The sequence below is a fragment of the Sturnus vulgaris genome, chromosome 27 (assembly GCF_052056855.1).
Source record: "Sturnus vulgaris isolate bStuVul1 chromosome 27, bStuVul1.hap1, whole genome shotgun sequence".
Classification (NCBI taxonomy): domain Eukaryota; kingdom Metazoa; phylum Chordata; class Aves; order Passeriformes; family Sturnidae; genus Sturnus; species Sturnus vulgaris.
The window spans coordinates 3,092,451-3,105,047 of record NC_142269.1 but is presented as its reverse complement, the minus strand read 5'-3'; the positions used below and the strand labels follow the sequence as shown (position 1 = coordinate 3,105,047).

The 12,597-nt window shown below is 66.0% G+C and overlaps 1 protein-coding gene across 1 annotated transcript; it reads left to right on the top strand.

Annotated features, from left to right (window-relative positions):
• Positions 1-11,744: 11,744 nt before the first annotated feature.
• On the top strand, positions 11,745-12,596 carry TMEM92 (transmembrane protein 92). Its single transcript, XM_088179392.1, has 2 exons — positions 11,745-12,065; positions 12,348-12,596. Exons 1-2 carry the CDS (start codon positions 11,808-11,810, stop codon positions 12,444-12,446), a joined length of 357 nt encoding a protein of 118 aa, XP_088035518.1. The 5' UTR covers positions 11,745-11,807; the 3' UTR covers positions 12,447-12,596.
• Position 12,597: the final 1 nt, after the last annotated feature.

Sequence of the window (12,597 nt, the reverse complement as noted above, 5' to 3'; positions counted from 1 at the left end):
GATGGAGGCGTTGGGGTCATGGGGGGTTTGGGGTGCCGGGGTTTTTTTTTGTGTGTGGGGGGGTGCGGGGTGTGATTTTTTGGGGGGTTCTGCACGCTCGGAGGTGTCTGGGGGATGGTTGGGTGGGGACAGGCGATGTGGCACGTGGCGCTTTGGGGACCCCGGTGCCACGCGACGCCGGGAGATGCGGCAGGGCCCTGCCAGCCCCTCCCCACCACGAACAGCCACCCCCGCAGCTCTGGGACACCCCAAATTCCACCCAGAGCAGCCCAAATTCCACCCAGGGCACCCCAAAACCCAGCCAGGGCTCCCCACGGGGACCTTCCCTCCAGCGGGACCAAAGCCCAGCACGGTGCAAGGCCACGGCCACCAGAGCATCCCTTGGACCGTCCCCAAGAGCATCCCCTGAGGGACCCCAACCCCAAAGCCCCTCCGAGAACCACAGACACCCCAAAACCCCTCCCCCAAACCCCTCGCTCGGTGTTTCCAGCCCTTCCTCTCCCTCTTTTCCCTTCCTTCCCCTCGCTCCTCTCGCTCCCCTCGCTCCCCCCCTGGCACGGCTCCACGGCCGTTTCCACATTTGAAGGAGCCACGTTGGTTGGAAAAAGCAAAAGCTCCTGGACAATGATCCACAACCTACCGTGCAATTTGGGCAGGGTGTAATTACAGCCAAAAAAATCCACGTCGGTCCCAGGGCCGGGAGAGGAGCGGGGCAGGACACGGCCAATGTGGCACCGGGGAGGGGGGGTCCCGTGGGAGGGGGGCTCCGGGGAATGGGGTGGGAAATGGGGATGGGGGGCAGGGAAAAGGTGGGTTCAGCCTCGGAGCCCCCCCCGGGCTGTGCTGAGGGGCGGTGGGGTGCTGGGATACTGGGAATACTGGGAATACTGGGAGTGCTCCGTTTGTCCCCACTGTCACTGTGCCGAGGGGCTGTGGGCTCATGGGATACTGGGAATACTGAGAGCACTGGGAATACTGGGAATACTGGGAGCACTGGGAGAACTGGGAGCAACCCATTTGTCCCCACTGCCACTGTGCTGAGAGCTTGAGGGCTCAGTGGAATACTGGAATACTGGGAGCACTGGGAATACTGGGAGAACTGGGAGCACTGGGAGGGCTCCATTTGTCCCCACTGTCACTGTGCTGAGAGCTTGAAGGCTCGGTGGAATATTTGGAATATTTGGAATACTGGGAATACTGGGAATACTGGGCTCGGCCTTCACCCCTCCACTCGTGCCCACCACCAGAGTGCAGAGGGCTTGGAGCTTCACCGGGTTACTGGGAATACTGGGAGAACTGGGATTATTTAACCTCTGTCCACTCTGTCCCTGGGATTGAGGGCTCATGGCGGTACTGGGACCGCTGGGAATACTGGGAGCACTGGGAATACTGGGAATACTGGGAGCACTCCGCTTGTCCCTCCCGCCGCTGTGCTGAGGGTTTGCAGTGGGATCGGAATTCCGGGAATTCTGGGAGAGCTCAGCCCTCGCACCTCAGGCTGCCCTCCCAGCACCGTGAGGCTGGGAGCACTGGGAATACTGGGAATACTGGGAAGATTGGGAAGACTGGGAGCACTCTGTCCCTCCTGCCACTCTGCTGCCACTTAGAGGCTCAGGGGAATACTGGGAGCACTGGGAGCACTGGGAGCTCTGCAGAGCTGCCCCAGGTCGGAGCAGGAGCTCCCACAAGGACGTTCCTTGATTTTCCTTCAGGAAAAACCCAAATCCACGGAATTTAACAATGAAATAACGGGGGGGGGGGGGAGGGGAGACACACGACACGTCACCCCCGCCCCCCTTTGTGACACCGGGAGATTTTAATTTTTTTTTCCCCATTAAATTTAAATATTAAATGAAAGGCACTGGAGGAGGGGCTGGGGTGGGGGTCACTCGTGTGCCCGCGAGTGTCTGTGGGGCCACGCCGGTGTCCAGCCCTGTCCCCATATCCAGTCCCATATCCAGTCCCATATCCAGTCCCATATCCAGCCCCATATCCCTTCCCCAGCCCCATATCCATTCCCCATATCCAGCCCCATATCCATTCCCCAGCCCCATATCCAGCCCTGTATCCATTCCCCAGCCCCATATCCATTCCCCATATCCAGCCCTATATCCATTCCCCAGCCCCATATCCATTCCCCATATCCAGCCCCGTATCCATTCCCCAGCCCCATATCCATTCCCCAGCCCCATATCCAGCCCCACATCCATTCCCCAGCCCTGCATCCAAGACACGTTGCAAGCGGAGCCTCCTCCAATCCTGCCCCGGCGACTCGAAAAGCCCTGGCCGGGCTCCAGGCTGAAGATGTGTCTTTAATTTTTGCAGCATGACAGAAAAGAAAAGAATGTCATCGGCTTGGGTGTTTTTTTCTTTTTTTTCCTCTTTTTTTTTTTTTATGTATATATGGAGAGGGAGGGGAATAGAAAAAAAAAAGGGGGGAAGGACGAGATGATGCCACCTCATCAACCCCCGGCCGCCCGCCCCAGGAATGTGGGACAAGGGGTTGGGGGCTGGGAAAAGGGAAGAATTCCCACTTTGAATAAGAAAAAAAAAAAATAATAAAGAAGAAGAAGATGAAAAAAAAAAAAAAAAAGGCTGGAAAAGTCATTAGGATCCTCGGAAGCAGAATGGGAGACACCGAGCACAGGCCTGGGCTCCTGCAGGATTTTGGGTGCTCGGGGGGCAGCACCCACCCGGGACCCCTTGGGGATGGGGGTGTCACACTCAGCCCCCCCTCAGCTTTTGGGGGAATCCCAAAGCCTTCCCAGCGTGTTCCAGACTGGTTTTTACTGGTGCAAACTGGGCTTGTGGCCAGAGGGGTGAGAATGGGGGCGGCCACCCCGAAAAGATGAGGGAGACGCCAAAAACACGGGGATCCTCCCCAAAAAAATTTTAAAAAAAATCAGTGGTCTCGTTACAAAATTTGGGGGATGCCCAAAAATGCAGGGGGTACCCCAAAAGTTTGTGGGTGCCTCAAAAAGTCACCGGGTGCCCCAAAAATCCTCCAGCCACCTCCGGGCCAGGGGTCGCTCCGAGTGTGGGGGTGTGAGGATGAAGGGGGGGGGAGCAGCCCCCCACCCATTTTGGGCAGGACCCACCCAAAAAGGGGGCGCGGGGGGCTCGGGGGAGGGCGCGGGGTTTGTTTGCGAGGAGCTGGAGCAGACGGCGGCATCTGGAGCGAGTTAAGGGCCCCGGCAGCCCGGCCACATGGATCGGATTAATTCCCTTTTCTGTCCCCCCCCTCCTTCCCTCGGCAGCCCCGGGAGCCGCTCCCGTGTCCTCCCCCCTCCCCAAATCGCCCCCTCCCCATCCCCACCTGGCCCTGTCCCCCCCACCTTGGTGGCCGTCCCAGGTGGTGACACGCAGGTGTCAGGGAGGATCCCCCCCCCCTCAAATCCCACCACGCCACCGCCAGGAATCCCCTTGGGGGGGGGTTCCCTGATTCCCCCCCCCCCCCCCCCGGTTGTCCCCCCCCCCATGGGGACGTGGTGGGCGGCGCGGTGCCTCAGTTTCCCCCGCGGTGGCCGCACCCGGCACCGCCCCGGCTATTCCTGGTGGCCTCAATTGTGGCGTCAGGGCAGAACCCCGTAATCACGGCCGCGACTCCCCGGCTATTTCCAGGGAAAATTGCTCAAATTGGACCTCCGGGATGCCAAGGCCGCGCCACCCTCGGCGGGGGCACCCGGGGGGGGCTGCAATGGGGTGCTCGTGTCCCCACCCGGGACCCCCGGCTTGAGGAGGGGAGCTCGCCCTGCTCCGGGGGGGGGGGGTCCCTCTGCACAGGATGGGATGGGGATTGGGGTGTGACCCCTCCCAGGGGCCGGGACCCCCCCAAGGGGCTCATCCACCCCTTCTGCACCCCCACATTGCCCCCACACCCAGGGTTTGGGGTCACCCCCCATCTGCTCCCCCTCACCCCGGGGGGGCTCAGACCCCACATCCTGGCCTGGTTCATTTTGGGGGAGTTGATCCCTGAACCCCTGAACCGCCCGTCCTGGGGGGCTCATCCCCCCCAAACCCTCACACCCACCCCACATTCAGGCCTGGCTCCTTCCTGGGGTCCCCCCTCCATCTGCACCCTCCAACACCCAGGGCTGGGGACCTTTCTGAGGGGCTTATCCACCCCTCTGCACCCCCTCACCCCAGGCCGTGTGTTTGGAGCAGACCCGGGGTGAATGGGGCAGTTTTTGGGGGTCCAGGGGCTCTGGAGGGGGTCCCAGGCCCGGAGCAGCCGCCCAGCCCAGGCCCCACAGTCTGGGCTCGCAGACCGGGATGGAAACTCTGAGGGACGAGCTCCACGCCGAACATTTTCCGTTCTCGACTCCTTTTTTTTTTTTTTTCCTTTTTTTTCCCTTTTTATTCCTCTCTTCTTTTTTTTTTTTTTTTTTTTTTCCTTTTTTCTTTTTTTTTTCCCTTCTCCTCTTCAATTTCATTGAAGAATTTGCTGCTCCCCCCGAGCCCGCGGGGAGGGGGCGATGCTCCCCAGCCCGATCCCAAAGGAATCTTGGGGGGGGATGTGGGGGATACCCCGAGCACCCCAAACCCCCCCACCCCGGGGAGGGGATCCCGAACCCCCGGGAACATCCCCGGGATCGGCTGCGCTCATTCCCTGTGGGAATGGGGACGGGGAGGGGGAAAAGGACGGGGAGGGGGACGAGGACGGGGAGGGGGACGAGGACGGGGACAGGGATGAGCACAGGGATGGGGACAGGGATGGGGACAGGGATGGGGACAGGGATGGGAACAGGGATGGGGACAGGGATGGGGACAGGGATGGGGACAGGAGCGGGACCGCGAGCGCTGCCGGAGCTGGCCGGGAGCTCCCGGTGACCTCATCGGCCGCTCCTGGCCCGGGGCCCGCAGCCTGGCGGGGACGGTGGCTCCGGTGCCACGTGGCCGGGCCAGCACCCGCCTCGCACCCCCCGCCACCCCCATCGGGTACTGGGGGGGTCACCTGAGGGAGGGGCTGTACCCCAAAACCTTGGTGAGGGGAGTTGGGAGCCCCCCAGGAGGGAAGGGGTGAAGGTTTGGTGGCTTTGGGGAGCAGAGCTGTGGGGTGGCCTTGGGGGATCCCAAAGGGCTCATCTGGCACCGAGATCCCCCCAAAAAGTGCCGGTTTGGGGGGGTCTGCCTGGCCCTGGGGAGTCAGGCATTGTTCGGGGCTCTGGGGATGGGGTCGGGGTATTTGGGGTGGTGGGAGCAGCTGTTGAGGTGGGGTCCTTGGCTGGTTTGGGGGCTTGGGGTTGGTGGGTTGGGGCCCTCGGGTTCCTGGGGTTGCTGGGGTCGCGGGGTTACTTGGATTGGGGTGTTTGGGGTTGGGGGTTTTGGGTTGGGGTATTTGGGTTGGTGGGCTGGAGGAGGTTGGGTTTGTGGGTTGGGGTGTTTGGGTTATTGGGGATTTTGAGTCGGGGTACTCATCTGTTGGGGGATTGGTGGTTGGGGTTGGGTGGGGTGTTTGGGGTATTTGGGGTTTGTGGATTGGGGTATTTGGGTGTTTGGGGTTCCTGGGGTGGGGGTCTGGACCCAGCTGTGAATCCCCCCAGCCCAAAGGAAGAGCAGGGGCCGGGCAGGGGGAGCGGGGCCCGTGCCCCCCCCCGGCCCCCAGCGAGGGTCGCTCCAGCTGGAGCCCGGCCCAGCAGCAGCAGCGATGCTCCGGCTCCAGCTCTTCCTCCTCCTCCTCCTCCTCCTCCTCCTCCCGGCCCCACGTCAGCACCTTCCTCCCGGCCCTCCCTGCCCGCTCCCCCAGTTCATCCCAGTTCCCTGCCGGGGGGGGGTTCAGTGTTCCCTCACAGCCTGAGGGTGTCCCCTGTCCCTCCCGTGTCCCCCCCAGCCCCACGGAATCCCCCAGACTCACGGGGCTCACCCCATTCCTGACGGGGTGTCCCCCATTCCTGCAGTGTCCCCCGATCCCCACCGTGTCCCCCTGTCCCTTCCCTAGCAGGAATCCTAGCAGGAATTCCCCCATTTCCACGGAATCCCCATTTCTCGTGGGGTCCCCTCATCCTGTCCTTGTCCCCCCCCTCCCCGTCCCCACGGTGTCCCCCCCGTCCCGCCACGTCCCTTTGGCACCGGGACTCGGCCGTCGTGGAAATGGAGCGGGGGGGAGGCAGGACTGGAAGGGAGGGAACTGGGCGAACTGGGCGAACTGGGCGTGGTGTGTCCGTGTGGGCGCGGCCTGCGGGGAGGGGGCGCGGCCACCCAACAAAGGTTTTCAAAGGGATGAAATTGGGGCGAAGCCAAAAAAACTTTAAAGTGTTCCCTCCCTCCCCCCCCAAAAAAACCCCACCCTCGAGGTTCTGCACACGTGTGAGGGGAAACTGAGGCACGGCGGGGCCGGGGGGGGCTCACGGTGTCCCCATGTCACGGGGGGACCCCAGGAGAGGCAGCAGCAAGGGGGGGTCCCGCAGCCCCTCCGGGAGCAGCCGTGTCCCCACACGGGGACAGCGATGGTGGCGGGGACCCGGCCGGTGCGGGAGAGATCCCCCGGCCTCTGCTTCCTCCTCCTCCTCCTCCTCCTCCTCCTCCTCCCCCCTTGGCGGGGCTGCTGACGGCCCGAACCCCCCCGCAGCCCCCCCAGATCTGGGGCAGGCGCAGGATGCCCTTGGCTCCCTCCCCACCCCTGACACGTCCCCGGCGCAGCCTCCACGTCGGCAGCGGGAGGGGCCCGGGGGCTGTGCCGGGACCTGGGGGGGCTGGGGGGGCTCGGGGGGGTCCCCGCCTTGTCCTGGGCCGGGCCCCACCCAGCTCAGCCCGGGGGGGGCTCAGTGCCCCGAGGGGCTGGCACGGGACAGGGCAGGGCTGGCGACAGCGGCGCTGGCAGCGCTGGGACGTGCCACGCTGTGGCCTGGGCAGGGCTGGCATGTGCCATGGACAGGGCAGGGGTGGGGACAGTGCCACCAGCAGGGATGGGGACACGGACACTGGCAGGGCTGGGGACAGTGCCACGCTGTGCCACCGGCAGCGCTTGGGGACACCCCACGGGCTGCACCCCAGGGGTGTCACAGCCAGACCACCCCGTGCAGCCGGGCCCGACCCTGTGCAGGTCAGGGACAGGTAAAGGTGTGTCCCCGTGCCGTGGGGACACGCTGGGTGCCACCCCCGAGGGCTGCGGGACACCAGCGACACCTGCGGCACCCGCGGGTTCGCCCCCAAGGGGGGCAGCGCTGCTCCTCAGGGCTTGGGGGGATAAAAGGGGGTTGTGGGGAACCCGAGGGTCTTTTAGGGGTGGATGGTGCCACATTGTGAAGTGTCCCTTGGCTGTGACATTGTCCCTTGTGCCAGCTGCCTGTCTGTCCCTTCTGTCATGTGACCTGTCATCCATCCATCCATCCATCCATCCGTCCATCCATCCATCCATCCATCCATTCCATCACCCACCCATTTACTTCACACTATTTTTATTTGTTTCTGCCCCCATCCCTCTACCCTTCCATCCCTTCTCCACCCCCACACGAGCTCAGGTGTGACCCCTGCGTGTGCAGAGCTGTGCCAGGTGTGCACAGCCCCTGTGTGTGCAGCCCCACGCCTGTGACACGCGTGTGCCCTGGGGTAAGAGCCCAGGGGCCACCCCTGGCCCTACCCCGACCGCAGTGGCACCGTGAGCCCGGTACCGGTCCCATTCCCATTCCCATTCCCATTCCCATTCCCATTCCCATTCCCATTTTCATTCCCGGTGGTTCCCGTTCCCATTCCCAGTGGTTCCCGTTCCCGTTCCCATTCCCATTCCCGGTGGATCCCGTTCCCGTTCCCAGTGGATCCCGTTTCCATTCCCAGTGGTTCCCGTTGCCGTTCCCATTCCCGGTGGTTCCCGTTCCCGGTGGTTCCCGTTCCCATTCCCGGTGGTTCCCGTTCCCGGTGGATCCCGGCTGTCCCGCTCTGCCGGCGCTGTCCGGCTCCATCCCCGGGGCTCGCAGCCAAATTCCTCCGCCTCCGCAGGAAGCCGCCGGCGCTGGCGGCGCGGCGGGGCCGGGCCCGGCCGGAGGGATGCCGGAGGGATGCCGGAGGGAGGCCGGAGCGGCAGAGGGCTGGAGGAGAGGAAAGCAGGTCAGCCCCGAGCCGCCAGCGTCACCCTGGCAGCGGCAGCGGCGGCTCCTTCGAGGAAGCCGGCGAGGAGCCGGCCCCGTGACGTCCCAGGCACGGCCTGGCCCGGCCGCGCTCGCTCGAGGAACCCGCCCGGGCCCGGCCCCGGGGGAGCCCCACGCTGGGGGGGGTTTGCTCCCCACAGCCTGAGCATGAGGAGGGGGCGTCTCCTGGTGTGGGGTTGGCTCGGAGCTGTCCCGGGAGGGTGGGATGAGGGAATGTCCAGCTCAGGCGGGGCTGGTTCTGTGTGCCTGGGATTTCCATCCCTGGGTGCTGCTGAGCATCGTTCCCATCCCCAGGTACCGCTCCCGACCCCAAATGCTGCTCCCACACCGCTGCTGTCCCTCCGCGCCCAGGTGATGTCCCCATCGCAGAGCTCACCCTGCTCCGTGCTGCCATCCCTGGGTGCTGCTCCCACCCTCGGCACCGATCCCACCCGGGGCCGGAATCCCTGTCCCATCCATCCCCGCCTCCCTGAACCCTTCCCCCCCAGGCTGTCCCCCTCCCCGCGCTGGGAATCGGGGGGTCCCTGCCCTGCCGCGCTCCTCCCCTGCTCCCGGCGCTGCTCAAACACAAACACGGCGCAGTGGAAAAAGTGAGCGGCCGATAACTGGGGCCGGGCCGGGGCCAACTGGAACAGCACGGGCTTGGCTGCGGCCCCGGCTGAGCCCGGGCCGGGAGGGGGACCCGGCGGGGGGGACAGCTCGGGACTCCCTCACACCTCACACCCGGCCGGGTGACAGCCACGGGACACAGGCGACACCGAGGTGGCACCCGGCCTCGGGCCAGCCCCGCCCTGCAGCGGGTGGAGACCCCAGGGGTGGTGGCAGGATGGAAATGACCTGGGATGGTGACAAGAGGAGAGGATGGTGGCACTTGGGCAGCACAGGGAGGCCCAGGGACAGTGGCCACAGGACAGAGATGTCCAGGGACAGTGGCACAGGACAGAGAGGCCCACGGGTGATGCTGGGATGGAAATGCTCAGGGATGGTGCTGGATGGGGAGGTTGGTGACAGATGGGGACAGCTCAGATGCTCAGGGATGGTGACATGTGGGCAGGACAGGGATGCCCTGAGAGGATGGAGGTGCCCGGGAATTGTGCTGGATGGGAGGATGGAGGTGCCCGGGGACGGCCAGGACGGCGCTGCCAGCTGGGCAGGATGCAGATGCCCGGTGCCGGTGCCAGATGGGGAGGATGCAGGTGCCCGGGGCCGCTGCCAGGAGGGCACCGGGAGGTGCAAGCCCGGCCCCGCGGCCGGAGGTGTGTGGGCCGGGAGCAGCCGCGGCCGAGGAGCCCGTTTGTTTCTCATTAGCGGCTCTTGGCAGGAGCTGTGGAAAAAATAGCTTCAAACAGGGAGCTGGAAGGGAAAAGGCTGGGCCGAGGGAGGGGAGAGGGGCCGCGGTGGGGAAGGGGGGCGCAGGGCCAGGCGGGGGCGGGGAGGGGGCTGGGGGGGACGGTGGCCTGGATGGGGTGTGGGGATGGGGACATGGGGTCCTCTCGGCAGTGCCGCGGTGCCCGGGGAGCGGTGGCGGGGTCCGTGGGGGGGTCTCGGCCCGTGCACGCTTGGACACGCGTGTGTGCACACCCCGTGGCCCTGGGGAGGGGACAGGGACAGGGACACACGGCCGGGCACCTCCATCCGCCCCGTGCATCCCGGCCCCCGCCCTCCCAGGGAAACTGAGGCACACCGGGAGCGCCTGCGGGACCCCGGCCCCGCCCCGCCGTGGGGCTCCCCCCACAGCCCCCGCCGGTTCTCACGTTTTTGGGGGAGCCCCGCCACTGTCACTTACGCAAGCGCGTCTGAGAGTGCGGCCAAGGCGACCCGGGCGGGAGGGGACAGCGCGGGGACAGCGCGGGGACAGCGCGGGGACAGCGCGGGGACAGCGCGGGGACCCGGGGTCCTCCCTGCCTCGAGCACTGAGCGGTGACAGCGCCGCGTCTCACCCGGGAGTGGCCGTGCCCGGGTGGCACCGGTGCCCGGCTTGTCCCGCCTGTCCCCTCCCGGGACGCCGCCCTGGCCTGGGAAACGCGAGACGGGGTCACTTGGGGACACGGCCGGGGATGGCGCTGGTCCCTGCGCCGGGGCTGGTGGCACCGTGGCAGCCTTGGCAGCGGGCGCGGGGCTGGCACAGCCATCCCTGCAGGCACAGGGTCCGTGTGCCAGGGGATGATGTGCGTGTGTGTCCGTGTGTCCCTGTGTGTGTCGGTGTGTCCATTGTGTCCATTGTGTCCAGGTGTGTCCAGATGTGTGCACCCTCCGTTCCCGTTCCCTTTCCCGTTCTCGTTCCCATTTACCATTCCCGTTCCAGGTCCCGGTCCCACCCGGTTCAGCCCCCAGCCCCTCCTGGCCCCGTGGATGTTTCTGCCTCCAGCTGGGATTTAGTTCCACCCTCTCCGCGGAATCAGGAGCCCAAAGGGAGCCCCGCGCACCCTCTCACCCCTGAGGGGGACACGAGGGGGCTCTGCCTCGTCGGGGGCCGATTTTGGGGGGTCCCCGCCAGGGCACGGGAGGACGTGGTGGCAAATCCCCTCTAATCCCCTGAGCCAATTACGCGGCTGGAGCTCCTGGCCCGTGAGGCCGAGCCCCGGTGCCCCGGGCAGCCCTAAACCCCTTATGGGGATGATCCTGCTTAGGGCATCCCACGGCCCGATCCCACAGCTCTCCGCAGCTCCCACTCCCCCTCCCGAACCCCCACACCAGCCTTGTCCCCTCTGCCACCGCCTCCTCGTCTGCTCTTGGGTCACTCACCCTCCTTGTCACCCGCAGCCGCGGGGCCGGGGCCACGGAGTGGGGCACCTCGGGATCATCTTCGGATCACCCCCAAATCACCCCCGATCACTCCCTGGTTTACACCCCTGATCGGCCCCTGCATGGCCCCCGGATCGCCCACGGATCGCCCACAGATCGCCTCCGGATCATCCCCGGGACCAACCCCGGTTCAACCCCAGTTTCCCCCCTGGATCCCCCCGGACCCCCCCGCTCACCGGCGCGGGGCTCAGGGCTCTGATGGGATTTAGGAGCTCACGGCGCTGAGCCGGCGGCTCTTCACACCCGCGGGAGGATCGCGCTCCTTCGGCCTCGCTGGGGGCTCCTCGTCCTCCCCTTGGCCCGGGCGCGGCTCTTGGCAGGGTCGGGGATCCCCTGTGCCCCCCTGAGCACCCCCTGTGCCCCCCGAGCACCCCCTGTCCCCCCTGAGCACCCCTTGTGTCACCCCGAGCACCCCTTGTGCCACCCTGAGCCCGCCCTGTGCCACCCAGGCCACCCTCTCATTCCCCCCCCCCCAACTTGGGGACAGCCCCCCACCACAAGGTGCCAGCACCCCTTGGACATGGTCCCACCCTTAAAAAAAACCCCAAAGTGACCCAAATCACCCCAAATTAACCCACGGCGGGGTGCCTCGAGTCCCCCCCACCCAGGGCAAGGTCCGCGGTGGGGCAGGGAGGGTGCAAAGGGCGGCGGGTGTGGGGCGCTGGGCGCTGGCCCCGGGGTGTCCCCGGTCCAGAGTGCGGCGGTGGCGCGGAGGGGACGCGGCGGTGCCGGGGGACACCGGGTTCGTTGGCGGGGGGGGGCCAGGGGGGGCCATGCCCGGGAAGGGTCCCTGGGGACGGGGGTGGAGGGGATGGGGACACGGAGAGACCCTGGGAGCTCTGCGGGTGCGGGGACAGTGCTGGGGAGGGGGGGCGACATGCCAGCCCCCAGCACGCCCCTCTTGGTGTCCCCAGGGCCATGTTCATCATCTTCGTCATCACCTTCGTAGCCGTCACCATCCTCCTCATCGTCTTCCACATCATCCGCAAGCTCTGCCAGGACCCCGTGCCCCCCCCCGCCTACAGGAACCCGCAGGGCCCCGCCCCCGCCCCGCCCCACAGAGACCCCCAGAGCCCCGTGCCCCCCCCGCTGACCCTGATGCCCACCCTGCCCAGTCTGCCCAGTCTGCCCAGCGGGGGCATCCCCGTGGGGCTGGAGCCCCCGCCCTACAGCGAGGTGGGTCCCGCCCGGCCGAGGGGGGGGGGGGGGGGCTGGGGTGAGCCCGGAATGGGGAGTGGGGTGGTGGGTGATGGGATGTGGGGTTATGGGGCTATGGGGTTATGGGGTGCTGGGGTTATGGGGTTCCGGGTTAGGGTTACGGGGTGCTGGGGTTTTGGGTTTACAGGGTGCTGGGTGCCGGGGTTATGGGGTGCTGGGCTGCCTTGCCCACAAAGGAGGACACTCTCGTTCCCTGGGGAACCCCCTGTGACCCCCCACTCTGATCCCCCTCTCCCTCAGGTGACAGCGAAGCCCTTCCTGTACCCCCCGCCCCAGGGGCCGTGCCCCGAATGTGGCCACAACCCCACAGCTCAGCCCCCCTGCACCACCCGGATCTAGAGGTGACCCCCTCCAAGGACAGCTGGTGACAACTCTCCCCTGCACTCAGGGAGACACGGACCCTTCGGGACCACCCGGCTGGCCTGGGCTCATGTCCCCCCATTTCCCCAAAAGAATTCCCCTATTTATTATATTTTAAAGTGTGAAGAAT

Excerpts from the sequence above, each read along its gene's own strand:
- TMEM92 (XM_088179392.1), top strand. The coding sequence starts at position 11,808 with ATGTTCATCATCTTCGTCATCACCTTCGTAGCCGTCACCATCCTCCTC. Across the intron at positions 12,066-12,347 it reads AGCCCCCGCCCTACAGCGAG|GTGACAGCGAAGCCCTTCCT; the intron begins GTGGGTCCCGCC and ends CCTCTCCCTCAG.